The 27,895-nt window shown below is 43.7% G+C and overlaps 1 protein-coding gene across 1 annotated transcript in view; it reads right to left on the reverse strand.

The window, feature by feature from the left end:
• The window catches only part of TMTC1 (transmembrane O-mannosyltransferase targeting cadherins 1), a 1,403,473-nt gene that overhangs the window by 1,296,033 nt on the left and 79,545 nt on the right, over positions 1-27,895 (reverse strand). The window contains exon 2 of the mRNA XM_078673764.1: positions 3,713-3,890. Coding sequence (XP_078529890.1) covers positions 3,713-3,890 — 178 coding nt within the window. The remainder of the gene's footprint in view (positions 1-3,712; positions 3,891-27,895) is intronic.

Below are 27,895 nucleotides of genomic sequence, written 5' to 3' on the forward strand. Positions count from 1 at the left end.
CCAAAAAAAACAGGTCACACACTCACCCTTTCAAGCCAGCGAACAGCCAGATTGCCCATTAGGCAAGTCTAACATTGACTATTGCCTCGCAAAATTGGAGGAAGGTGTAAGTTGTGAGCCAACACCTTCAGCATGACAGAAGCTGGCAAAAGTGGGGAAGTTTTCAAAGAGGCACTTTGGATTTTTGGTCAGTGTAACAGAAAATGCATTTTTGGCAGCTGTTAGACTTGGCATCTTTTGGCGTGTTTCCCCTGAGTTTTTGCTGTCTGACCTCCCGGTTTGACTCTGTTTTTGCTGGCTTATTGTTTCTGCGCACTTTTCCCACTGCTGATCAGTGGTAAAGTGCAAGTGCTCCTTTGGTAAAATGTGTTATGGATTTGTGTTTCCATGATTGGCCTATTTGATTTATGTTTCAGTCCCTAGTAAAGTGCACTGGGTGTGTCAGGGCCTGTAAATCAAATGATGTTAGTAGGCTGCAGCACTGGATTGTGCCACCCACACAAACAGCCTGTAAATGTAACTCTAGCCTGCCATTGCAGAGCCTGTGTGCAGTCTGCTACTGTCATGTCGACTTGGCAAGTGCACCCACTTGCCAGGCCCTAACTTTCCCTTTTCTTAGATATCAGTAAACCCTAACGTAGGCCCATGGTACCCCAGTGGGCAGGGTGCAGTGGGTGTGAAAGGCAGGACATGCCCTAGTGTGTGTGGCGTGTCCTGATAGTGAACTACTGCCCATTTCATTTTTCACTATTGCAAGGCCACCTGTTACCCATAGGACAGAATGGGGAGTTTGTTTATACAATCTTATAAACATAACTGGCCCTGGGAATAGGTAGGAAAATAAAATTTAGTGTGCCTGGCCTCAGAATCTAAAGATGCATCTTTTAGTGAAGGTGATTTTTACATTCTGTGTTTGGAAATACCACTTTAAGAAAGTAGGTATTCTCTTGCCTAACCATCCAGTGTGCCTCTGCTGGGTTTGAGGATTGACTGTCTGGGTTTTGGATGACAGGGGCTGGGGTGCAGGAGTGGCTACCGATAGTCTAGGTTGGTCAGGAAAGGGCTGAATAGACCTAGGCTGCATTTAGTGTAGGGCTTGCACCTGAATGGGCCTAGTCTGCTTCTGACAATGCTGTCTCCACCTCCTGCCAGGAAGCCACACCAGAGAGCGCAGAACTGGTTCTGGCTGGGCACAGACACCCTCTGCCTAAGAGGACAAAGGATTTTGTGGTATAAATATTGGGGCCCAAACCACTTAACTTTAAAACTCTTTTGGACCAAGAAGCCTGCCAAGAAGAAGAGCTGAAGAAGTTGTGAGGAGGAACTACCACTTTGCTGTGTGCTTTGCTGTGTTGGCCTGCAGTGACTGCTTCTGTCTTGGGCAGTGAAAGGACTGGACTGAACTTTCTGCTATCTACTTTTGTGAGTTTCTCCAAGGGCTTGAGGTAGAGCTTCCACCTGTTCGAGAAGTCTCAGGAACAGCAAAGACTTGAAGGCACTGCCGATGGCAACGCCACACCGTGACCCTGGTCTCACTGACGACGCCTGCTGACACTGCCACCGAGCCGTACTAGCACTGCGTCCTGTGGGCTCCACACCCAGCATTGCCTTGCTTCACGATGACGCCTTGGCCTCCCTGACGACAACACTCCACGCCTAAATAGGCACTGCTGCTTGCACCATGGTTCGAGGGCACCTCTCATAAAGTCACACGACGCACCGCCCTCATCCCGCACCGCAGGCTTGGCCTACTGATGCCGGTGTCATCGACTCCAGTTAGTCAGCCGATGACAACGCTTCAGCAACAACAATGCTGCTGCTTGCACTGTGACCTGCAGGTACTGTGACGAGCACAGCATCACTTTGCACCGCGATCCTGGTCTCACCGTCGACGCCATCTGATGCACCCGGTGAGCCGCTGCTCGCACCGTGACCTGAGGGCATCGCACGCCGCACCACTGCACTTCGCACCGCATGCCGACACCAGCGTTCCAGACTTCAACTGCGAGGAGTTCAATCTGCAAAACGTGTGACTTCGAGGGCCCGACGACTCCTGCACCGACCTCCGGAACCGACGCCTGCTGAGGCGTGCTTTCGGAAGCTCAACGAGAGGTCGCCGACGCCCTGCATTTCTAAAGGTAGTTTTTTGCAGGTCATCCCGACACCGTAGCTGGCTTGCAACACCGCGGTAAGACTGAACTGTTTTGATTTGTCTGTTCACGACGCCATGATAGCCCCAGAGGGAGCTTTCGACTTCAAGGAACTGTTGTTCAAGGTTATTTTGATAACTGAAGATTTTTAAGTACTGTATTGAGGATTGTTATCATTTTTGGTTTTGTCTTGAATATATAAAAATATTGGATATTTTTCTAAACTGGTGTGGTGCACTTTTGTAGTGCTTACACTGTATTACTGTTGGTTATGTGCAAATGCTTTCCACACTGCCTCTAGAATAAGCCTGACTGCTCGTGCCAAGCTATCATGGGGGGGAGCAGGGGTTATTTTAGGAGTGTAACTCCCTTATCCTAGGAAGAAGGGTTCCAATTTGGACAAAGTAACCTACCTCTGCCAACTAGAGACCCCCATTTCTAACAGCAGCATTTAAATTATTTATCAAGCATGAACCAGAATTATGCTTTAGAACATTCAGGTGTGTTTTCTTGAAAATGATGGCTCCATTTCATCCAAGTGGCCACTTATGTCTGAACCAGTTAGTCATACATGACTTCCAGTCTAAAGCATTACGTTTTACTGGACTTATAGTAACTAAGCTAACTGTAAAAATGTGGCCGGCTAAGCTAACTATAAAAATTCGGTCTTCAAAATCCAAGTATGAAAATTATCTTGACTTGAATGTCATAACTGGCTGAAAGCGACTTACATAAAACTGGACCACTTAGGGGTTATGGAAAGAGTGATGTAAAAATAGCTCATTATAATATAAGGAATAAATGCCTCAAAGGGATGTTGGTATTCTCCTCAGAGTTCCATGACCTCATAAAGGCCCTAAAGCTTGCAGCCTCATACCGCGACTTGGACATGAAAATCCTTGGTGACTTGTATCAGAGCTTAATTTGTAAAAATAAATATGTGCCAGGGCCCTCGTTAAGAGGCCATGGCAGCTTGCACTGCTTATTGCCCATATATGTGCCACCGGTGACAGAATAAACACAACTACTTTTCAACACACCCTACAAGTATGACATGTCAGACTGTTCCAGACACGAAAGCTACAATAATGGATTGGACAGCAAATATTAGCCATTTCTAATGTTCTTTGAAAAAATAAACAACAGTTGTTGTGTTAATCTCTCATTTAGATAAACAATGCAGACTGTCAAACGTGCCAGGGTTAACAATTAAGTTATGGTGCCAAGCACTGGAAGCCACCGGCTCAAATTAAGCACTGCTTGTAATATCCTATAACACATGGTGGAGGAAATGTATCCCTTCTCTCTCCATCCTTCACTTCCTTCTGATGCATTTGTATTGTAAACTCTCATGTGGTATTGCACTAAATGACGCAATCTTAGTACTAAAGAACAGTCAGAAATGCTTAACCCACTTGAACTAAATTGTATGTACAATTTTCAGCTTTTTATGGAAATTTTCAATCAGTGATGAAAAGCTATTTGACTGGCAGTTACTTGGAAATCATGCGGAAAAGCGCGTGCCCACCTTGCCATATGAGTTGAGTTCGTTGTATACTTACAGCTTCAGTGTGAACGGGGTGAACGGCGAACACCAGGGCTGTGACGAATGCCGGCCTTCTATCCTTAAACACTGCTTTGTCACATGTGTACATCAGCATCGAAGTCACCACACAATGCAGAATTACGTTCACCGCATGGAAGTAAAATGGGTCCATACCAGTCAGCATTATATTCAACCTGCGGAAAAGAGAATAGCGATAAATTAGGTCGAACAATCCTTTATACACAGAGATAGCAAGGTTTCTTATATTCTATTAAGCCACCGTTCTGTTGTGATTCCCACTGTAGTGAACATGAACAAAGTCAATTGTTTTGTTTTTGCATATTAGCTATGTATTTTTAAGCTTCAGTAATGCTTATGAAATAGGTACAAGATAAGCAGTAACAGTACAAGCTTCCCTCACACATAGAGCGGGGACTGCATAGAAGACCACTTTGCAAGTTTTGTCCACGTGCAGAACAGGTACATTGTAGCACTGGGACCAACAGTAAAAACTTCACTCACTCATACAATCCATGGAAAGATTGCTTCGACTCTTGTAGACTGCTATTTCAACATGGCGGAATCGTTGATATGGGTTTCAGGCACACTGACAGGGACGTGTGGCAGGGGGCCACAATGCCAGTACTCTGTCTCAAGCACCACCTTATGACACTAGGAGCTTTCCTACACTCCAGAAAGCAATAAAAGCACTCTTTGGCAGAGCAAAAGCAGTGCCCACATCCAGAGGTTTCAAACATTGTTGCATCATGTGCTTTAAACTTGCATGCACAATGACCATTGATGTAAAAGAAAGACTACAATGGGACCACATATGAGGTATGATTGTATGAATGTCCGAAAAACACAAAAAGGGGGCCCCCCGAAGAGGTTTTTAGGATCAGCGCGGGCAACCTCCACCGGTATAAGACTATGAAACACAACAAAAAGCCCTCGGGTCCGGGGTCGCACAAGGCGAGTAGTGTATGGAGCAGACTATGCTAGGAGGATGGAGGGGGGGGGAGTCCCTTTTTAGGACAGGTTCCCTCACCCACCAGAGTTGTCATGCTTCACCATCGGGATACCTCCTCGCTGCGAGGAAGGAGCTCAGGAGAAAAAAATATATAATATTAATGTCGCCCGCCATTAAGTGATTTCTGATCCAGAATGTGGAAGCAACCACTTGTATGAGAGAAGAGAGCAACGAACAACAAGGTGATTGAAAGGATGTTGAGGATGCATTCTAGTCCACTCTTTTTCACACTCTACCCCACTCTAGACAGAAACCCGCAGTATGCAAATCAATCATAGTCCTGATTCACTGGGAACAGTCCAGGTAAGGTCCTTTCTAGACAGAAGCACAAGAAAACCAGGACTGGTTGAATCCTTTGACATAGGAAGCATGGGGCCCACGGTTGGGCATACCAGCTCCCCTCAGGGCATCGCCTGCAACAAACAACAAGGTGATGATGGAATGCTTGAGTTAATACAAGCCACTGGTGATAGCTCCGGGCCACATTCCAGCCCATTGTTTTTCAACTTTTCCTGTCTGAAGTGACATGGTGGGAAAAAAAACAATGGACTGGTTTGTGGCCCAGAGTAATTACCAGTGGCTAAGACTAATTTGAGAAATCCACCAACCGCTTTTTTGTTTTGATTATAACGCCCCAAGTGCTACAGTTATGCACAGATCTGGATCTCATGCTCACTGTGGCATAGGACTCAAGCTGCATCCAATTGACAAGGCTCAAGTGGTCTTGGGTTACTTATCATCCTGTTTAGGTAGAACATGGCATTGGGATTCTGGCTGGATTCCCCCTATGGGAGCAGGACTAGGGCTGAACCGCATATAGCTGGTTCCTGTCTGAGGTGCAATAGTGGTCAAAAAGGGATGGACGGGATAGCGGCCCAAAGTGGCTCATGTTAATGGACACAAACTGCACCCTAACTGACAAGGCCAAAGTAGACAAACACTTTTCTGGGGTGGCTTGTGTTCCCGCTTAGAGAGGACTTGGCCTGGCAGTTCAAGCTACATTGTCCCTACTGGCACAGGTCCAGCCTGATCTGCATATGTTTGACTCTTGTCTGTAGTGACATGGTGGGCGAAAAAGTGATGGCCATGAAGATGGCCCATAGTGATTAACAGGGGCTGAGATTAATTCAAGCAATTCACCCATCACTTCTCTGTTTTGATTTCATAACTGAGCCTACATTACATCAATATATACTTGCGTTGCTTCAGAGCATTATGTGTGTTCATTAACAGAGCAAGGATAGTCCTTTAATTTCCAGTTTATGTGACCATTTTTATAACATCAATCCACAGATTCTATAATGTTAAAGCACCCACCAACTAGACACCCCAGCTACCAGAACATGGCCTTACAATCACCAGATTATATAATTAAATCTGTCTCTCTGCATGCGGTTAGTAAATTGGGAGACAATTACCCTGGCGGGTGAAGAAGGGCGGTGACTCGTAACCCCCTGAACACCACCCAGAATTAGCCCATCAAAAAGTTACTCCAATTACACTGATTTCATTTCCAGGTTCTGTAAGTCCCTAAAGGAACCACAGCCTTGGTGATGAAAGAAGGTAGGGCACATTTGCATGGGCCACACCATAGATGAGCCCCACACCAGTGCAGACAATCTGCACTAATCTGCAGCATGTGTGGCCGATGACAGAGTATTCACATAGCGGGTGTATTTAGTTAGGGCTCAGGAGTTTAGCAATCAAATTAAATCAACACTTTTTAGTGAGACCTTCCCAGCGTGTCTCCAACCACCAACAAACCAAACAGTGATAAAATTACTGGGGTACACTCATTCTCCTCCCATGTGTACTATGTAATGTTATGCCCATAGACGGCATCCAAGAACTATTTTTTAACACAGCTCTCCTCTGTTGATTTGACATGGTCAGGGCTGGTGGCGCCTCGTCCGACAATCAGATTTGGCGCCCCCTAGTGCCCATGACCGTCTCCTTGGATTCTCTCACTACCACAGGGCAAAAGTCCTCCTCATCTCTCCTAACATAATATACAGCTAAACACAGCACCCCAGTGGAGATCAGCGCCTCCCTCCACAGGTCAGGATGGCCGCACCAGTCGCACTGCCCTAAAGCCAGCCCTGGACCTGGTGGCCTACAGGCACCATGTGTTTCACCACTGGGCCACCAAGACCTCTCAAGCTGATTGTTTACAGACACATCAGTCTTCCCTTTTCTTCCTAAGCCACTCAGTCAGACTGCACACTCTCAGCTGACCACATTTCATGGAGTGCTGCTGTGATTAAAAGCATCTGGGAAGGATTATTCAATCGCTTTCTCGCGAAGTAAGTAGACGGCGGCACAAATAAAGTTCCTGTCTCTTATGCTGGTGATCTTAACATCTCAGCCACATTGCTTACATCAGCATGAGCACAGCAGTTTAAAATAATCTTATTTAACCATTACTTAAAAAAACTTGACACAAATTTGCTGCATTCAATCTACATAAAAGCAGCCTGACAGACATAATATTTTTAATTTAATGCAGAGTGTACTATAAATGCATTATTTAAGATTTCCTACATGCCACAGAATAATCCTGAGAGACAGTGTCTAATATACCTTCTGTGGTTGTGTCTTTTAAAACTGTGTAGTCTGTCAGAACATGAATTATTTAAATTAAATTACACTTTTAAACTGTATAATCACACATCTCTCTTGGAGCAAAATGATTCCTTTTCAGGTTCCTTTCTTTGGTGGGGGAGGCGGTAGGAAGCTCACAGGAAAACTGGCTGCAATGGGATCTCAGGACTTATGATTGGTTCTGTGTTATTTACAGATCAGGGTGGAAGCACCTTCCATCATCAGGACACTCATGAGTATTTGTGTGCGATATAAATCCTCTACAACATATAACATAACATATAACATCATACTTACACTGACAGGACTGGAACAGTCTTAGGAAGTCTCCAAAATCAAGTGAGTGAGGGGAACCTATTATGTATGATCAATCAGGGGCGGCTCCTCCACTAGGGCGGAGGAGCCTCGCCCCACTGCTTTCTCACAGTGCGAGAAGCAGAAACATAAAATGGTAATAACTCTTAGTTATTAGCATTTTAGGTTTGGTTGTGGGTGGCCGGGTGGGCGGGGCTGTTTTGAGAGCAGGGCAGGGAAGGAGTGGTGTGCCTGCCCACTCCTGAGTGCACAAATACTGTTTGGTCGGACTCCGGGGGCAACATAAACTAGTCATGCACACTCAGCCTGCATGGAGAAAATGGCCTCCCATAAGCCCCTGGCTAGGCGGCATCCAGTTGTGATTAGCTTAGGGGAGGGAGGGTGCCTGGCTGCCTGCTTCTGCTTCCTGTTACTGGAGAGCAGAGAAGACGCGGTACACAGCCGGCAAAATGGTAAGTTTGATTATATATATATTTTTTATTAAATTAAACCACCCCCGTGCAACTTCCCCGCCCTGCCCCACCCACTCACCCGCGATTCATGCCGGCAGCGACTGATGATCATCCCTGCACAACGATTTTAGCCACCACCTCCTTTTCAGGTTCAAACGCCTGCATTGAATATGCTAACAGAGTGAAAGCCTTCTCTGGGAGGGATATACCCTAAACTTCCCAGGGATGAAAAGATGCTGTCTCGAAGTGATGTCTCTGGAGGCTCTACATTACAATTATTGTCCTACTATTGATTAAATAGTTCACAATTGCCACACTTACTCGTAGATCGTACATGCAGCAGCAAGTCTTATCAAGGGTCTCAACAAATATGACAATTACACCCCCACTGAAACTTCAGTGGTTGCCTTTACAAGCCCTCACCATATTCAAAACTATCTGCAAAATCTACAAACCAATATCCCTCCCTTTCCCGTGGTACTCGGCACACCCACAGCCACGAAATCACCAAACTGGAGACAAAGAAGTGCAGCAAAGAAAAAACAGACTAGGGACAATTAAGCGCTCAAAAGAAAAAAGAAGGCAACAGGTCTTCTCCATCCATGCACCCACGATCGGGAACAACATCCCTGTGTCCATTAGGAGTAAGCTATCCCTGCTCCACTTTAGGAATCAACTGAAGACTCACCTCTTTAAAGAACACCTCATGATGCAGTAATAGTCCACTTTTGCTCTTTGAAACTATCTACCTTTCGAAGCACCCTGTCTTTCCTTGGACCCTAAACAGCACCCGCTTGCCTTTCAGCTAGGTTTGTGCTATATACATTCCATATGAAATGTACTGTGCAGGTCTTGTTCATCACTTTACATTGGAGCATTAAGAATCAGTTGCTGGTCCTGCTATAGGCAGAAGAAGGTTGTTAGACTTGGCCTCCTTGGTGTGGTTTCCCCTGACCCTTTGCTACTAACTCCTATAATTTTGACTGTATACTGGATTTAGATTTTGCTGGCTTCGATGCTTTGGGTACTTTACCACTATGGGTCAGTGTCAAAGTGTGAGTGCTCCCTCTGTAAATTGGGATTATAATTGGCTATCCATGATTGGCATATTTGAGTTATTGTCAAGTCCCTAGTAAAGTGCACTGTGTCTGCCCAGGGCCTGTAAATTGAATGCTACTAGTGGACTTGCCTCACTAATTGTGCCTCCCATACCAGTAGCATTTCAAATGTGTCTCAGACCTGCCACTGCAGTGTCTGTGCGCACAGTCTTAGACTGCCATGTTGACTTGGCAAGTGCACCAAACTTGTATGACATTGTTCTGCATTCTGTCCATCACCTGTTGTTTTGCATTTGTCACCCCGAGTGGGATGGGTATGCTCAGACGTGAGTCCCATGCTCTCCACACGACTGGAGTCAAGCTATCCTGGCTGAAGACGGCTGATAGCCAGAACCCGGTCCTAGGATGCTTGATTCCGGTCCAGGAAAGACATGGCTTGGCAGTTCGGGCTGGACTGTTCCCATGAGGCACAGTGTCAAGGCTGATTTGCATATGGCTAGGTTCAAACTGGAATGGCATGGTGAGCAAAAAAACGATGGATTTAGGCCCAGATCTCTGTACTGGGGTGAATGTATGACATTGTTCTGCATTCTGTCCATCACCTGCTGTTTTGCATTTGTCACCCCGAGTGGGATGGGTGTGCTCAGACTTGAGTCCCATGCTCTCCACACCACTGGAGTCAAGCTATCCTGGCTGAAGACGGCTGATAGCCAGAAACTGGTAGTAGGATGCTTGATTCCGGTCCAGGAAAGACATGGCTTGGCAGTTCGGGCTGGACTGTTCCCATGAGGCACAGGGTCAAGGCTGATTTGCATATGGCAATGTCTGAACTGGGGTGGTGTGGAGTGCAAAAAAACGATGGATTTAGGCCCAGATCTCTGTACTGGGGTGAATGTATGACATTGTTATGCATTCTGTCCATCACCTGTTGTTTTGCATTTGTCACCCCGAGTGGGATGGGTATGCTCAGACGTGAGTCCCATGCTCTCCACACCACTGGAGTCAAGCTATCCTGGTTGAAGACGGCTGATAGCCAGAAACTGGTCCTAGGATGCTTGATTCCGGTCCAGGAAAGACATGGCTTGGCAGTTCGGGCTGGACTGTTCCCATGAGGCACAGGGTCAAGGCTGATTTGCATATGGCAATGTCTGAACTGGGGTGGTGTGGAGTGCAAAAAAACGATGGATTTAGGCCCAGATCTCTGTACTGGGGTGAATGTATGACATTGTTATGCATTCTGTCCATCACCTGTTGTTTTGCATTTGTCACCCCGAGTGGGATGGGTATGCTCAGACGTGAGTCCCATGCTCTCCACACCACTGGAGTCAAGCTATCCTGGTTGAAGACGGCTGATAGCCAGAAACTGGTCCTAGGATGCTTGATTCCGGTCCAGGAAAGACATGGCTTGGCAGTTCGGGCTGGACTGTTCCCATGAGGCACAGGGTCAAGGCTGATTTGCATATGGCAATGTCTGAACTGGGGTGGTGTGGAGTGCAAAAAAACGATGGATTTAGGCCCAGATCTCTGTACTGGGGTGAATGTATGACATTGTTCTGCATTCTGTCCATCACCTGTTGTTTTGCATTTGTCACCCCGAGTGGGATGGGTATGCTCAGACGTGAGTCCCATGCTCTCCACACCACTGGAGTCAAGCTATCCTGGCTGAAGACGGCTGATAGCCAGAAACCGGTCCTAGGATGCTTGATTCCGGTCCAGGAAAGACATGGCTTGGCAGTTCAGGCTGGACTGTTCCCATGAGGTACAGGGTCAAGGCTGATTTGCATATGGCCATGTCTGAACTGGGGTGGTGTGGAGTGCAAAAAAACGATGGATTTAGGCCCAGATCTCTGTACTGTCGTAAATATATGACATTGTTCTGCATTGTGTCCATCACCTGTTGTTTTGCAAGTTCACCAAACTTGCCAGGCCCTAACCTTCCCTTTTCTTTACATGTAAGACACCCGTCAGCTAGGCCCATGGTACCCACATGGGCAGTGTGCAGTGTATGTGAAAGATAGGACATGTACTGGTGTGTTTTACATATCATGATGGTGAAATAGCTGGCTGTCCTATAGATTATCATTGGTGCTGCACTGTAACATTATACATGTATAACTTTCAATTGGGAACAGCTAGAGATTTGGAGTTTATTCTCCCTGAACTCAGAATTTAATAACACATTTTTCAGTAAAGGTGGTTTTTAAATTGTGTGTCTGAAAATGCCACTTTTAGAAAGTGGCACCAAAGGGGATGATGGACGGAGCGTTTGAGCAAATCAAACACTCATCCCCAGTCAACTGATCTGGGTTTAATCCATCATCATTCTTTAGCTCACTCCACCACCCGAGTTTAGACATGGCCATATGCAAATCAGTCTGGCCCTGTGCCTCATGGGAACAGTCCAGCCCGAGCTGCCAAGCCATGTCTTCCCTGGACCGGAAACAAGCATCCTGGGACCGGTTTCGGGTTCGGGAATCAAGCTATCCTGGCTGATGAGGGCTGAAAGCCCGAAACCGGTCCTAGGATGCTTGTTTCCAGTCCAGGGAGGACCTGGCTTGGCAGTTCGGGCTGGACTGTTCCCATGGCGCACATGGTCAAGACTGATTTGCATATGGCTAGGTACAAACTGGAATGGCATGGTGAGCAAAAAAACGATGGATTTAAGCCCAGATCTCTGTACTGGGGTGAATGTATGACATTGTTCTGCATTCTGTCCATCAACTGTTGTTTTTGTATTTGTCACCCCGAGTGGGACGGGTATGCTCAGACATGAGTACCGCACTCTTCATGCCACTGGTATCAAGCTGCCCTTGCTGATGAGGGCTGAAAGCCCGAAACCGCTCCTAGGATGCTTGTTTCCAGTCCAGGGAGGACCTGGCTTGGCAGCTCGGGCTGGACTGTTCCCATGGGGCACAGGGTCAAGAGTGATTTGCATAACGCTAGGTTCAAACTGGAATGGCATGGTGAGCAAAAAAACGATGGATTTAGGCCCAGATCTCTGTACTGGGGTGAATGTATGACATTGTTCTGCATTCTGTCCATCAACTGTTGTTTCTGCATTTGTCACCCCGAGTGGGACGGGTGTGCTCAGACGTGAGTCCCGTGCTCTCCATGCCACTAGAATCAAGCTATCCTGGCTGATGAGGGCTGAAAGCCCGAAACCGGTCCTAGGATGCTTGTTTCCAGTCCAGGGAGGACCTGACTTGGCAGTTCGGGCTGGACTGTTCCCATGGGGCACATGGTCAAGACTGATTTGCATATGGCTAGGTTCAAACTGGAAGGCACGGTGAGCAAAAAAAATGATGGATTTAGGCCCAGATCTCTGTACAGGGGTGAATGTATGACATTGTTCTGCATTCTGTCCATCAACTGTTGTTTTAGCACTTTTAACAAGTGGGCATTTTCTTGTGTAACTATCCTGTGTGCCTCTGCTGGTTTGTTTATTCACTGTCTGGTTTTGGAGTGACAGGTGCTAGGGATGTGCATTCACTCTAGACAGTTACAAGGGGGGGTTGAGGTGTGCTCTGCCTTTCCTGGGGGACTCATCGCCAGGCTGATAGACGTTTCTGCATTTAGAGTGGTGGGAGGAGTTTTCACTTGCACCTGATTAGGCTGTGTCTGCTCAGCACAATGCTGTCTCTACTTGCTGTACTGAAGCTGGACCTGGGATGACAGAACTGGTTTTTACTGAGCTCAGAGACTCTTGCAACATAGACTACAAAGAGAAAACGGGGAATAAATATTAGACCTAAACCCCGGAACTTTAGATTACTTCTGGACTAAGAGGACTGTGGAACATTGGGATGTAATAGAACAATGGGGATAAAAGTCTGGTGAAGGAAGGTGTAGTAATCACACTCACAGTGGTTAGTAGGTAGAAGCTACTTTATTCACAAGTACATGTATACAGCTTCACAGTAACCTCCAGCTTCTTCAAATGAAAGCCTTCCTTAGAATACCACTACAATATCATTTTATCGCATCACCAAGTTCTACAATTACAGAAGAGAATCTCCACACATCTTCCCCATACAAAGAATTCCATCCCAATAGATAAAGAAACCATAAGATAAGAAATAATAACATTTCCAATTCAAACTAACATTGTACAAAACAATAAACAATAATAATATAACAATAAGGATGAAGGATTTCCACATGCGAAATATGCACTTCCACTACATTTCATTCAGTAAAATATGGAGCATTACCTTTACATAAGTTACCCACACTCCATTCCTTTCCATCATCTAATTTGACTAGGGACTTCATTACTTTAACTACTCTTTTTGACTGAGAAAACGTGCTCTCTCCCTTCTAAATAAAACCCATTTTCCTCGTAGCAACCCAATCGCCACATTTCACTCCAACAATCTTCAATCCCTTGCTCTTATCATAATTTGCCTTGTTGCGTTCATGAGACTCTCTCACTCTAGCCACAATGCATTCACAATCCACCCAAACTTGATTTTTCTTTCGCAACACGCAGGAGACTCATTGGTTGCCGGTTCTCTGCCTTTAAAGGCAACAAATGGAGAAACTCCAGTAACAGAATGAGGCGTCACTCTATGGACCCAAATCATTTTATCCAGTTCCTCCTTCCACGCCAATCCGTGAGCCAGAGATAATTGAATGTTTTCCACAATAATACGGTTGACCCTTTCAACCAATCCATTAGCCTGTGGCCTAAACTACACCACTCTATCATGGTGGATTCCCAACTTTGCAAGAAACTTTGTCATAACTGTGGAAACCAGTTGTACTCCATTTTCGGTAACTAATGTCCTAGATATTCCTTCCCCGAAGAATACCTCTTTTAGAAACTCAATAACCTTCATGGATGTAATGTGCTCCACAGACCTGATGACAAACCATTTACTATGGTAATCCACTAAAACAATTAACATTCTATTCCTGACCCCCAATCTTTCTATGGGACCCAGGAAATCCATGGCTAATTATTCCCAGGGTCGGTCAGGTACCTTCACACACCCTAAAGGAGGCTGATGAACCACCCTGCTCTTGTCACTGTTGCTACAAGCATAGCAATTTTTATCAACCTCCTCCACCTCCCTATCCATTTCAGGCCACCAAAAACACTGCCTCAATCTTCTTTTATTCAAACTCCTCCCCAAGTATCCTTCATGTACAATCCTAATCAGTCTTTCTCTCAGTACCTTAGGCGGAAGTATGCGGTTGCACCTCAAAACCTTATCTGCTTGAATGCTCAACTGATCCTTCACCTTAACGTACTGCCTCAATCCTTCCCTCAAAACGGAAGCATTTTGCCATCCACCACTTATCTCGTCCTTCAACTCTCTGTATTCCTCATCTGCACTCAATGCTTCCATCCACTCCTCATGCGTCAAAGACAATTCCCTATCAACAAGAATTGTCAACGAATCCACTTCAGACATGAGAGAATCATCCTCCTCTACATCAACTGGAATATGCAATAAACAGTCAGCTATTACATTTCTTTTACCTCTGACAGATGTAATCCCCCCCAAAAAATCCTTCACAGACAACACCTAATAGGAAATAGATGGAGTTGCATTTCCTTCAAGATCCTTACCGCCTTTGAAAATATGCAATAAGGGCTTGTGATCCGTTCTAAGTGTGAAAGGCAAGCCCCATAGGTAAAATCTAAAATGATTCATTCCCCAACAACAGGCTAATGCTTCCTTCTCGATAACAGAACACAACATTTCTGCACCCTGCAAACGATGCGGTGCATAACCAATCACTTTCTCTCCATCATCATCTCTGTGGGTCAACACAGCACTCAACCCCACATTGCTTGCATCAGTTGTCACTGTGGTCTTTTTCTTAACATCGAAGTGACCCAAAGTAGGCGCACGAACCAGCGGGCCTTAATATCATTAAATGCTGTCTCACAAGCTGTACTCCATTCGAACAGCACTCCCTTCTTTAACAATGCTCTCATAGGTTCTACAATATCTGAAAATTAGATAAAAATTTAGAGCATTACTCAGCAAAGCCAAGAAACGATTTCAATAGCTTTTTGTCAGTAGGTTGAGGAGCATCAACTATTGCTTTCACAGCACTTTATTTTGGTCTAATCCCACCGGCAGATATCTTATGCCCCAAATAATTCACTTGTTCCCGTCTCAGTTGCCATTTTCCTTTTTTTTATAGTCAATCCATGTTCTGCGATCCTCCTCAGCATTTCATACAGCAATTCATCATGATCTTCAAAAGACCTACCCACAACCATAATGTCGTCCTGGAAACACAAGACCCTTTCCATTCCCTGAAAAATATTCTGCATAATCATCTGGAACACCGCAGAGGCCGATGCCATGCCAAATGGCATTCGACAATAATGAAAGGCCCCTAGTGGTGTCACAAAGGAAGTCAGAGGACGTGATTCAGGATGCAAATTCACTTGGTGATAGGCCGCAGACATATCTAAAACGCTGACTAGTTTTCCACCTCCCATCACACTCAACATCTCTGCGATATTGGGAAGTGGCTGATGGCTGACTCATATATTCTTGTTCGAATCCCTCAAGTCTATGAAAAGACGGATTTTGTTGCCATCCTTATGAGAAACCACTATTGGATGCGAGCCATTCAGAAGACTCAAAGGGTTCAAAGATCTTACTTTCTAACAATTTATCAAGCTCCTTATGAAGCGGCTCCCTCATCAACAGTGGTATGGACCTAACTTTATGTATTACTGGGATAACACCTTTCTTCAAAATGATGCGATGAGTAAACTTCTTCAGCATACCTAATTCATCTGTAAACACATGTGGGAAGGATAACATTAACTTCTTTCCCCATTCCAAATCAATGTCGCGTACAGGCAACTCATACTCATGCATAGTTTCCACCACTATCACTGGCTCCTTTCCAATAGGATCAAGAATGATGTTTAAATCTTTTTGGTGCCGCCACCTCAAGAGGTTAGAACCATCTTATGTAACATACACTCTACCGTGTACACTGTTGCCTTAGAAGAATATATTCATCCGCTCCATTTCCACAATTTCCACAATGTTAATTGTCTTGCCACCATAACCCACTGCTTTTATATCAGGTTGCTGCAACTTACTCATGTCCTTTTTTAAATTCTTCTCATGAATATCTCTAGAAATTAGAGAGAATAAACTACCTGAATCTACTCGCATCTTTACCTGAGTAGTACCTAAAGTAATGTTACAATTAGGCTTTTCTAGTTTTCCTGCACTCTCCAATTGTATGCTCTTACCTTTACTGCTTTGCAGTTCGAACTCTTGGTAAGAAATCTCATATTCATCGATAGATAGCACAATTTCTTCTTGAACTTCACCACAATTCTCTACTACCTTCATACTTGAATTTTGTACCTTTGTTCTGCACACCTTAGCTAGGTGTCCCTTCCACCCACGACCTACACGTCCTGTTCCTTGCCCCGCATGCAAAGCTAGAAGCAGTATACCCAGGACAACCGCACCTGTAACACGTGATTTTTCTTCTCTCGCCTACTCTATCTGTATTAGGCTCTGCAACTTTAGTAGGTTTTTTCATTTTAACATCTTATACGTCAATTGCAACAACCTCTTTTTCTGGAGATTTCACACTCAATTTCCCCATAACGATCTTTTTCATCGAAACTGCAGTATGCTCCATGCTCCTGGCAAACTGCACTGCCTCATCCAACGTAGAATCCAAAGATAAAAGTCTCTCTTTAACTTTCTTGTTACTGATGCATCTTACAATTTGGTCACAAATTAGACATTCCACCAAACCTTAAAAGTCACATGTTACTGTCAGACCGCGTAAAGTTGCAACATAAGTCATTATGTCTTCATCATGAGCTTGTGAGCGGCAAAAAAAATGTATGCCTTTCAAAAACCACACTACGTATGGGCTTAAAATGTTTCTCTAACATTTGCAATGACATATTATAAACGTTTACAGGTTGACCATTCCCAACTCCCAAAGATACTACAGGAAGGTCATCATATATCCTCCTTCCTTCTGTCCCTAAGCGATGCAACAATATGGCTTGCCTCCTCAAAGGACCATACTTGTCCCCACCAATAGCCAACATATAGGTGAAAAATATATTCTTCCACCTCTTCCAAGGAATACTTGGTTCCCCTCGAACAGCCCAAAAAACTGGGTGGGGCAGCCATGCTCTATTCTGCCATATTCGCAATGAAAATCGAAATAACAAACTACCACAACTAACTACAACAATAAACTAATTTAAAAATTCAAACTAACAACCTATAAGAATTATTTAAAATAATAACTCTGTAGATGTTGTTTTCCATCAATTGTGGTAGATTGCTCTCTTTTTGCACAGTAAATTTCTTATTCCACACTTTATTCCTTAATGAGTCCTCTTTCTATGTACATTGTTCCAGCCAGCTTAGTCACGTGTCCTGGTGACATTTTCTCAGCCATGCTGAAGAACAGGAGAACAGGACACACATGATAATGAGAGAGAGAGGACCCTCGCTTTCTTGTAAGCCTTCGGCGTGTTTCTTTTTTTCTTCATTCACTTAACACCACTGTAATTGGCTCTTCTGCCGTAAACAGCAGCACCCATACGCGACGTTCAATTATGGCAACAATTGTAGAAGCGCTCTCGTTCGCTTGCACTTAAGCATTCTCATGTGCGCGTGTCAGCCTCTAACACGGCTCATGTCTCCCGTCTCGCACACCCATCCACCTCGAGGCCTCTATCACGGATCGTGTCTCATGTCTAGCGTACACATCGACCTCGAGGCCACGGCTCGAGACTCCAATGGCTGCACGCCTCCCTCGGAAATGCACAGAAGACAAAAGACAAAAAAATATCTTAACAGTCAGTACGGAGTTTCAAGCAATGCTTGTCTATACAATGCAGAGCTCTAAACAACGCTTGTCTCAATAGGAGCTCAGTAGTATGCTGACCCCTGTTTAAGGCGGTTGGTTCAAAGCAGGGAAAGCAAATCCTTTAAGTCCACAATATTTAAAGAGTCAATTTGCCCACAAAAACGGCATTCAATACGCAGTCTCTCGTTGAGCTCTGAGTTTTAGGATAAAATATTAAAATATATGTAACTCACAGTTTGTAAACCAAATTTCATCAGCAGAATTCTTCATTAAACTGCTTTTCCTGGGGTGGAGGTTACTCTGTATGCTGCCCCCTGCGCAGATCTCTCATCGCCAAAATGTGTAGTAACCACACTCACAGTGGTTAGTAGGTAGAAGCTTCTTTATTCACAAGTACATGTACACAGCTTCACAGTAACCTCCAGCTTCTTCAACTGAAAGCCTTATTTAGAACACCACTACAATATCATTCTATCGCATCACCAAGTTCTACAATTGCAGGAGAGGATTTTCACACAAGGTTCGGGGTGAAAGGAACGGTGGTGGTTAGGGTTTGAAGTTGCCAGCAGGGAAGCAGTTGTGGGTACTGGCTGGCATCGCTCTCTACATTGAGTCTTCTTATGGACCCTGTATTTATATGCAATAAACCCTGGATAAACTTACCTGCTTCCGTGAGTGGTCTACTTTTCAACAAAGACGACTGGATGGGACAGAGCAATGTTGGCCATCCGTAAGTCTTGACAGACTCCAAGCGGATGAACCTGAGGTGGATGTGAGGAGTTCACTGACATGATTCTTCACCCTCAGTGGTTGGAGGCAAGATTTTTACTTGTGTTGATTGTGGCTTGTGAGCACGCGTATTGCAAAGCTGTAGAGCAGTTGCTGCATGAGGCCTGAGGTTGCCTGTAAAGTGGAGTGAGGCAAGCAGTGTTGATGCGTAGCGCTGCGCGAGGCCTAAGGGTACTTCCTGGAAGGTGTTTGCAGTGTGGAGCTGGAGCGCTGTTGCAGCGTGAGGCCTTAGATTGTTTGCAGAGTGAAGCGAGGCAAGTGCTGTTGATGTAGAAGTATACTGTGACGTCGGCAAGGTACGGCGTGTCACGGCAGCACACCATGCCGGTGCCATTTTGAAATAAGCTGCACTGCATATTGCATTGAGCTTCCAGTGCATGAGTTCTCGGTGACATGCACATCTTTCAATTCAGAGGATCCTATGGTATTGAATTAAATTGATCCGTATGGCGGTCCACGTCTGATCACAACACCTAATTGCACATCATTCGATTCGGTGACACGCACACCTTGATTTTTGCGATACTTTCCTGAGTGAGTACTCTCTTGAAGACAGTTTGGCAGAGTTGTGTGCTTCACAGTGACTTATGCCTTGTCATCATTACATAACATTAAGTTGCAAAAGTAGCTTGAATGCAAGTGATTGAAGTTTTCTGACATTATTATGATTATTCTTATTTTTGTGTATTATTGCCAGAATTCCTTCTTATTAATAGTTGTATTGTCCACCTGGATATATATTATAGTGTTGTGTGCTGGTGTTTAGTACATACTTTTTCTTGTACATTGTGTGGTTTACGGCATTCTCTATGGCTAGCATTCAAACACCACCATTTTTTATTCCTGAGCCAGGGGAACCACCTATTCAATGGGAGTTATGGCTTAATTCATTTGAGGCATATCTGAAAGTTTTAGAAGATTGGGAATGTACTCCTGAACAGCGTTTATCCTTACTTAAGCATAGATTGGGGGCAGTAGGGTTAAGGGAATTTAAAAACGTACTGCCTTTAGACAATTTGGATAATGCTGATTTGTATCAGTGTGCAATTAGGCAATTGAAGGAAAGGTATGGCAGGAACTTTAATGTGGTAATGGAATGGTATACATTTTATTCAAGGGAACAGAAAGAGGATGAAATGATTAATCAGTATACAGTGGCGTTAAGAGGATTAGCTGTCACATGCATTTGAAGGCATTACGTACGACCAGGTGTTAAGGGATCAATTGTTAATGAAAACCAAATCCAATAAAAACAAAGAGAAACTTAGGGAATTGTCTTTAAAGAGAACAGTGGAGGTAGCTAGAAGCATTGAAGGGACTGAGAAATGTGTTAAGGTTTTAAGGAAGGAGAATAGCTAGATGGTGTTGTGTGTGTGGTTGGGGGTGAGAAACGCAAGGAAAGGAAAAAGAATTGGTAAGTTACACATACCAGTTGAACGTGTACAAGCAAGGAGTTCAGTTCTCACTACAAAAGGCTGTTATGCTATGGGTGTGGTTCGAGTAACCATTTGGCCAATTCTAAAGGGTGTCCTGCAATTGGAAAAGTGTGCACCATGTGCAAAAATAAGAAAGGGGCATTTCTAACAAGTGTGAAAAAAAGGGGAGTGGTTAATTTTGTAACAGAAGAATGTGAAGAATATGAGTACAGCATGCAGGGAGTAGTGTTGAGCATCCAGAAGGAAGGATGTGAGAGGAAGGGTGTATCTTTTCCCAGTTGTCTATTAAGCATTGATAGTGTACTAGTGTACAGGTTGAAGTAATGGTGGACTCGTGAGCGTGGTACAATATAATCGGTAAAGAATTGTTTGACCGGTTGTAGCCGAGTAGAAAGTGGGAGAAAACTAGTATAACACCAGGTCGTTATTCCGGTCATAAGATTCTAATGATGGGGGTGATGCAAGCTCAGTTAAAGTTTGATAATAGGAAGTGTATTGGTGAAGTATATGTGGCTGAAAAGGGTGCTACCATTCTGGGGTGGTCGCATATTGTTGAACTTGGGTTGAAGATGGATCCATGTGTTAATCCATCTGTGTGTGCTGTGGATGAGGTAAAAAACTCTGTGGGGAAAAAAAGAGGTATTCTAATTTGAAAAAAGACTTTCCGGATGTGTTTGGAGGGCAGTTGGGTAGTATGACATGTTTTGAACATAGGATTGTTTTAAACAAAGATGCTATCCCTGTAAGGCAAAAAATTAGGAATGTTCCATTGAACTACAGAGCAAAATGAAAGAGTGTGTTGCAGGATTTATGTGAACAAAACATTATCGAACCTATAGACAGTTCAGACTGTGTTTCTCTGATTGTAATTTCCTTGAAATCTAACAGGGATTTAAGATTGTGTGTGGATTTACATAGTCTTAATGAGGCTATTTGGCTGGATGTTTTTCCTTAACCCATTTTGCAAGAGCTGGTATTGTCTGTTGGAGAAGCTACTGTTTTCACCACAATTGATTTGACCCGTGCGTATCATCAGATTCAACTGGATCCTGAGTCATGGCACTGTACAGCTTTTATAACTCTTGAGCGCTTGTTCGAGTATAAAAGAATGCTGTTTGGGTTGGCAAGTGCATTTGTTGTGTTTCAGCGGGAGATGTCCAGGGTGTTATCGGGAATTATAGGGGTGAAGGTGTTCCAAGAAGGCATTCTAATATTTGGGAAGGATCAGGATGAGCATGACAGGATTTTGAGGACAGTAATATACCCTTTGATGAAGAATGGCCTAATGGTGAAAGAAGAATGTGTAATTTCGGGAAACAGCAAGTGGAATAGTTGGAGCATGTTATATCGAGGGAAGGTGTGCGTTCTAAAATCAGTCATGTGGAAGCCATTATGAATGCCGCAGAACCCAAGAATAAAGAACAGTTGATGTATTTTTTTTGAAGCTGACAGAATTTTGTGGAGAATTATGCTTCAAAGGGGAGAGTTTGCGGTCCTTATTAAAAAATAAATGTACATGTTTGGAACAAGTGCATAGAGAGGAGTTTGCAAACATTAATAATTCTGTTGTAAAAGCACCATGTTTAAAATCATTTGTAATTGGAGTAGATTGTACAATATTGGTGGATGCCACTGGTTATGGGGTTGGAGCGGTGTTATCCCAGAAGAAGGATGGTAATGTAGCATATGCATCGCACAACCTTACACAAACAGAAAGGAATTATTCTGTTCCAGAAAAATAATTACTTGCTGCAACATGGGCTGTGTCACGATTCAGAATATACATTTGTGGAAAGAAATTCTGTACAGATCATAGACCTTTAGTTAATATTTTAAAACCAGGGTGGGGAAATTGTACACCGCGTTTAGCACGGTTAGCTGTAATGTTGCAAATGTACCATCATGATGTTGTACATATTCCAGGGAAGAACAATTGTATTGCTGATGGACTATCACAGCTACCACTGGAATCATTTGACACACATGGAAAGGATGTGGATGATTGAGAAGTGGCATACACGTATGAAGATGTGGCATGTGGTAAAGAAAGTGACGTTGAGAGTGGGTTGGAGTTATCGGAGGAGAAATGGATGAATGAAATGGGGAAAAATGTAGTGCTTTTAGGTGTTAAGGAATTTATTGGAAATGGTTGGCCATCAGACGTCAACTACATGGAGAGTATTGTACATTTTGGAAAGAGAAAGAGGAATTATCTGTGTGCAATGGTATTGCTTTGAGGGGAGATACAATTGTAGTGACTATGGGAATGCGCAAATGCATTGTCAAATTGGGTCATGATGGTCAATGGGGAATGTCGAGCACCAGGAGGAAAATAAAAGAAAATATTTGGTGGCCGGAGGTGGATGGAATGGTAGACCATTGGGTGAGCGAGTGTAGTGCATGTCAATTGAATATTAAGGTGATTAAACCTTACAACAGATTTATCGGATGAGCCGTAGTGAAAATTTGCTATTGATTTTATGGGGCAATTTGCCACGCTGGCATCTAAAGAGGTGTACGCCATTGCCCTTATTGATTAATATTCTAAGTGGCCGGAAGTACGCATGGTTGGTAGTGTAACCAGGGAGGTGGTTATTGATTTCATTGAGGATGTTTAATCCAGGGAAGGTGTACTTGAAACATTGGTTTCTGATAATGGTGTACAGCTCACCTCAAGTAAAATGAAATTGTTTTTGGAAAGGTGTGGGATCAAGCATGTGAGGTTAACCCGAAAGTAATGGCCAAGTTGAGAGGTTCAATAGGGTGGTTTGCACTTAAGTCTGGGTTGTCATGAAAGAAAGCTCTTCAATGTATGTTGTTATCATACAGGATTACTCCGCCCTCCGTAACAGGCAGAATGCCATTTGTAGTGTTAACAGGGAGGAAACCTTCTTCGAAACTTGTACCATGGTGTTTGAGACTTAAGAAGGGAGAGGAATGTGAGTCGGAGCTTGATATTAGAATGAAGCGTAAAGTGGAGAAATATCAAACCTTGGTCAAGGACAAGTTCAATGTGGGCAAGAAAATTCTGTGTATTTTGGTTGGCCAGTACGTGCGAGTGAGGAAACCAGGCTTGGTGGAGAAGGGAGCACCTCGTTGGTCGGATCCTTTGAGGATTGTGTATGTGTTACACCATATGAGTTTGTGTAAAGGAGTCCCCAGTATTTGTGGGGTCGGGAGTGGGTTTTCAGGGGATGTGTGTAGGTATTTGATGGGTAATGGTGCATGAAACTGTAGTGTAGTTCCTATTATCCCAATAGGCTCTGCGCATTGGAATAATACCTTCAATAGTATAGGCCTAGACCAGACGTTAACTAGGTCTACTACTGTCGATATTAGACTTAAAGTTTTGGGTTTGCCAGCTAGCTCAGAGTTCACTAGAAACTTTCTCGAATAGGCAAGGAGGAGTTGAACCTCCCTGGATAGACAAGAAGGGATTTAGTTTCTGACAACCATAGAACATGACAACTTTGCTCTCCCCTAATCAAGAGTGTATCTCGAGAGTCGTGTGAACAAAAGGCAATTTATTTTACTCAGTCAGTACGTGCATTCTTAGTCTCATCAGATTGTAGAGAAAAGGAAGAGACGGGCGTGTTCAATAAAAGATGTTATTTATTGATCAGTCTCTTTTCTCATACAAGAGAAATGGATCGATATTATTGCAATACTTATGGTTAAGTAAAGTGCATACATTAAAAGCAGAAGTATAAAATAATACTGTAAAAACATTGATATGGTTTCGAAGCCATATGAAGGTTTAAAATGAATAAGATATATTACATACACATATACATTTGACTAATCGTACTCAACTGGTGTTTCTAACTACGCCTACCCCGTGTACCTGACCTAAGTCTAATGCGTGGGCGGGAATAGAAAGTTACAGTTTAAGTTAAGTTTGTTTTGCCAAGTGACTGACTAAAGAATTCTCTGTGAGGGGTTATTCAGTTCTGTACCTGGAATCTAGGATGGATGAGGGATGGTATCTCTCGTCTCTGGTCTCGATATTCCAGGCTGCCTGCGAGGGCTACCCGGAAGCGCCGGAGCTGGATTTCTCGGCAGGAGAAAGGCAGCGTCTCGTTCTCAGCGCGTCAGAAAGGCGGGGCTGCGCCAGCGGGGTCTGCTCTGCTCTGGGCTTCGGCAAGTCTGGCTGCTCCGATCTCGTCACCACCGCGTGTGTTTGCATAGGGCAATATCGGTAATATTTATACCTTTAAGGTGCCGAGATTGACGTAAGGATGGACATAGATACGTCAATAAGGATGTCATACGACCAGGTCGTTAGCACATTCTTTTGCTGAAGTTCTCGGTGAAATCAAAACAATGGCCGCAGGGTTTTTCCCAGGTTGTCATAGGTTTGATTTGTTTTGAGAACTCCGTATGCCTTATCAGGGACTGGAGGAATATCGCTTGTCTAATTAGATGGCAAGCGTTATGACTTAATCAGATAACACGTTCCTGTGCCGTAGTGTGGCTTTATCAGATAACGGTCCCTGCATCATGGGGGTTTTCTGCCTCATGGGATGGCTGCTAGTTAACTTGTTAACCAGAATAGGGTCAGGAATAGGGGGATCGATACAGAACCTATAGGAATACATCACACCCACTCCACGCTAACTATGGACATATTTACGTATCTATGCATAGTAAAACATACTGTAGAGTATCGTGCATACCTTACCACCCCAAAATACATAAATGCATTTTGAAAATATCAAATATACGGAGAACAGTCACATGTAATGTATGCGCACAAGCTGTAGAATAAAGCTAAAGTAATCACGCATATCTATACATTATAACTAACATGTATATGAGAATTTACACATGAAATGGCTCTTAATACAGAAAAAAGGTTCGAGACCATTCCATCACAGAATAAAATAATTATGAACATACCAGCGGGCAGCTAATGTCTATAAAGTATCTAAAAATAGAAATCTTAGTTCTCCAAGAATAGTTCTTACTTTAAGCAGAAAATAAGTGATCCGAAAAATTCGTAAAAATATTTTGGGGCTGCTGAAAAAAGATTTGCTGTCCGTGAACTGGAGGGAAAATTGTTCATGGTCATTTGCTATTCTAGTTGAAGGCCAAATTCAGGGAACGCCGTGTGCGAGCTGGCTCAAAAGTCTCTATTTCTGCTCTGGTGAGAACATCATATTATTTAGACTCTCGAAAAAGTTGTCAACAGCTTCCTGGGAGAGTTCCACTAACTCGGAAATAGGTGTAACCATGCATTCGTGCGCATGATTGTCTCCATTGACATTCTGATTAATGTCGCGGACAGAAGGTCGTACCTGATCGATGCTGCTTTCATCTTGAACTTCACTACCCCTTAATCGTAGTGGTGAAGCTTCCACGAATGCCGTCATCAGGATTGGTAGCCTTTGAGGGCAGCACAAAGCATGAGCCTTTATCGGACTCAACAATGTTTCTGCATCCATTGGCGCATCCGATTGTAGCGTCAGACAGGTGTCTAACACGCATTCTTCTCCGCATAGCAGGCACCTTAATACAGGTAAAACACATCGATGCCACATGGGTCGAAATGATAGAAACCAAGTCATGTTCAGGTCTCTAAGCCGGGATAGTCCCAGGATTTTTGATATCCGGTCCCGGTATCCAATGGCTAGGATTGTTTCTTCCCTTGTCGCAGGTGTTTTGTCTGTGACATGGTTTGCCATAACGAAATATAAGGACTAAGAATAGGATTCCTGCAATTAGTCCTAAAATGAGGGGAAGTCCGCCAAAAATCGAATGGACGAAATCTGGAAAAATACCCAGTATGGCTTTGAATGGTGTTAATGCCATCGAACATACCGTCTTAAATACTTTTGAGACTCCACTGGTATCAGAAATATTTAAGATTTCATTCAGGATTTCTGCGAAATGTATGGGGGAATTAGTTGATAATAAGGAGTGAATATCTGCAGTCGTCCTTGCGACTAGGAGATCATACGTTTCTTTTGATGACGTGAGTCTGGTCGGCGTCTGAAGAAGCACTGTTTTCATTCTGCTTAAAGTATCTATTCGAATAGAAGTAATTTTCAAGTTGGGCCATGCCCTTGCCTCCCTGTCTGGAAGGGAGCTGGGGAACAATAAGCGCCACAGCACTTGACCTTCGCAGTCGTAGTTACGAGATAAGGAGTCCCAGGCATAAGACTACAGCATCTGCGATCTACAATTAGAATGTAACTCCCATTATAGAGTCTTTGAAAGAATGGTTCTATCTCTGTTGCAGGTGCGCCTAGCTGGTGACATGAAAGGTTATTTGAGTTCCCTTCACAGGCTCCATGCAAACTAATTCCATTACACAGAAGTGTACCGCTCAGTGACATTGCACAATTATTGCCACTAAGAAACACTTTCTGGCCTTTATTACTGACACATGCATGTGAATAGGGCAAGTTCCATGTTGTTTTAATGTACCCCTTTCCCAGTTTTTCGTACATGCCAGCCTGTATATATTTTTGGCAGTATTGAAACCTGAAGGTTGAGATTGGAATATTAATTATCCCATGTATTATCCATTCACTGACAGGTCGTTCTGACATTGTCACTGGTAATCTTTCTAGTTTCTCAATGCTCAGGATTGTATAATCAGCACCCTTCTGGGCCATACTGATTTGTTTATCAGTAAGGTTAAAGATATTGAAAAGTGACGTTGTGTTGATTAAACGCCAAGGCACATAGCCTGAACGCAGATTTTGTAACGTCCAGCCAAGCTGTACAATAGAACGCAATTGAGACTGACCGTGTTGTAACAACAGTAAGTCTTGCGATATTATGTCGATTGCTGAAGACACAATGCTGTCCAGAGAAAAAATTCTGGAGGACAGAGTCATTAACCCATTGTCCACTACAGAAAGTGATTTTTCCAAATTAATACGGTCAATTTCCCGTATCCTTTCTGCTGTCTCAATTTGAGTAACCTTCCAGGCCTCATTGTATGCTGCATATACAGAGGCTGCTATGAAACGCTTTTGACGCTGTTTGCGTGGTCCCATAGTGAAATCACGCAAGTCAGCACCATCAGTAAGTAAAGTTAGGTGTTGCTTGATTTCTGCCAGTGTGGAAGTTTGTAGCCATTGAAGGCATAATTTGCCCACACTGTAGGTGGTTATTATCCCTGGGTGATGTCTTTGGGGATATCTAGGGTCTGGCCTGGTCATTTTGAACCCCTGTGTTTTGTTCAGGAATCTGTTTTGACAGTTATTAGTATCTGTGGGCCAGATCAACCACTGTTTCCAATCTGGATGTGTTCTGTTTTGGTTTAATACATAATTTACGTCTATCTCTTCATCTGTGGAGCTATTGCTGTTCATTGTTGGTTTTGGAATAGACGGTTTATTTAAGTCTTTGATTTTGGCTAAGCCAAGACAGGTAGTTTGTTGAACAGTGTCATTTAAAAATATAATTTGTTCTGGGATCATGCAGGCTCTAAACAAAGCTTCTATACCCTGTACTTGCCATTCTTTTGTGCCCCAAACACTTTTCAATTCAACATTTTTGTCCCAATAATCAAAACCAAAAGTATTCATTTGTTCAAAGAATGAGTCTGAATATATCAATTTTGTGTTGGTTATCATGGTCTTTGTCCCTGTCTTATATGACAATTTGAAATAAAATGTTTCAGCATTACTTATGTTAAAACCTGAAAAGTATGAATATTTGTCATAAACG

This window comes from Lissotriton helveticus, chromosome 1_1, assembly GCF_964261635.1.
Source record: "Lissotriton helveticus chromosome 1_1, aLisHel1.1, whole genome shotgun sequence".
Lineage (NCBI taxonomy): Eukaryota > Metazoa > Chordata > Amphibia > Caudata > Salamandridae > Lissotriton > Lissotriton helveticus.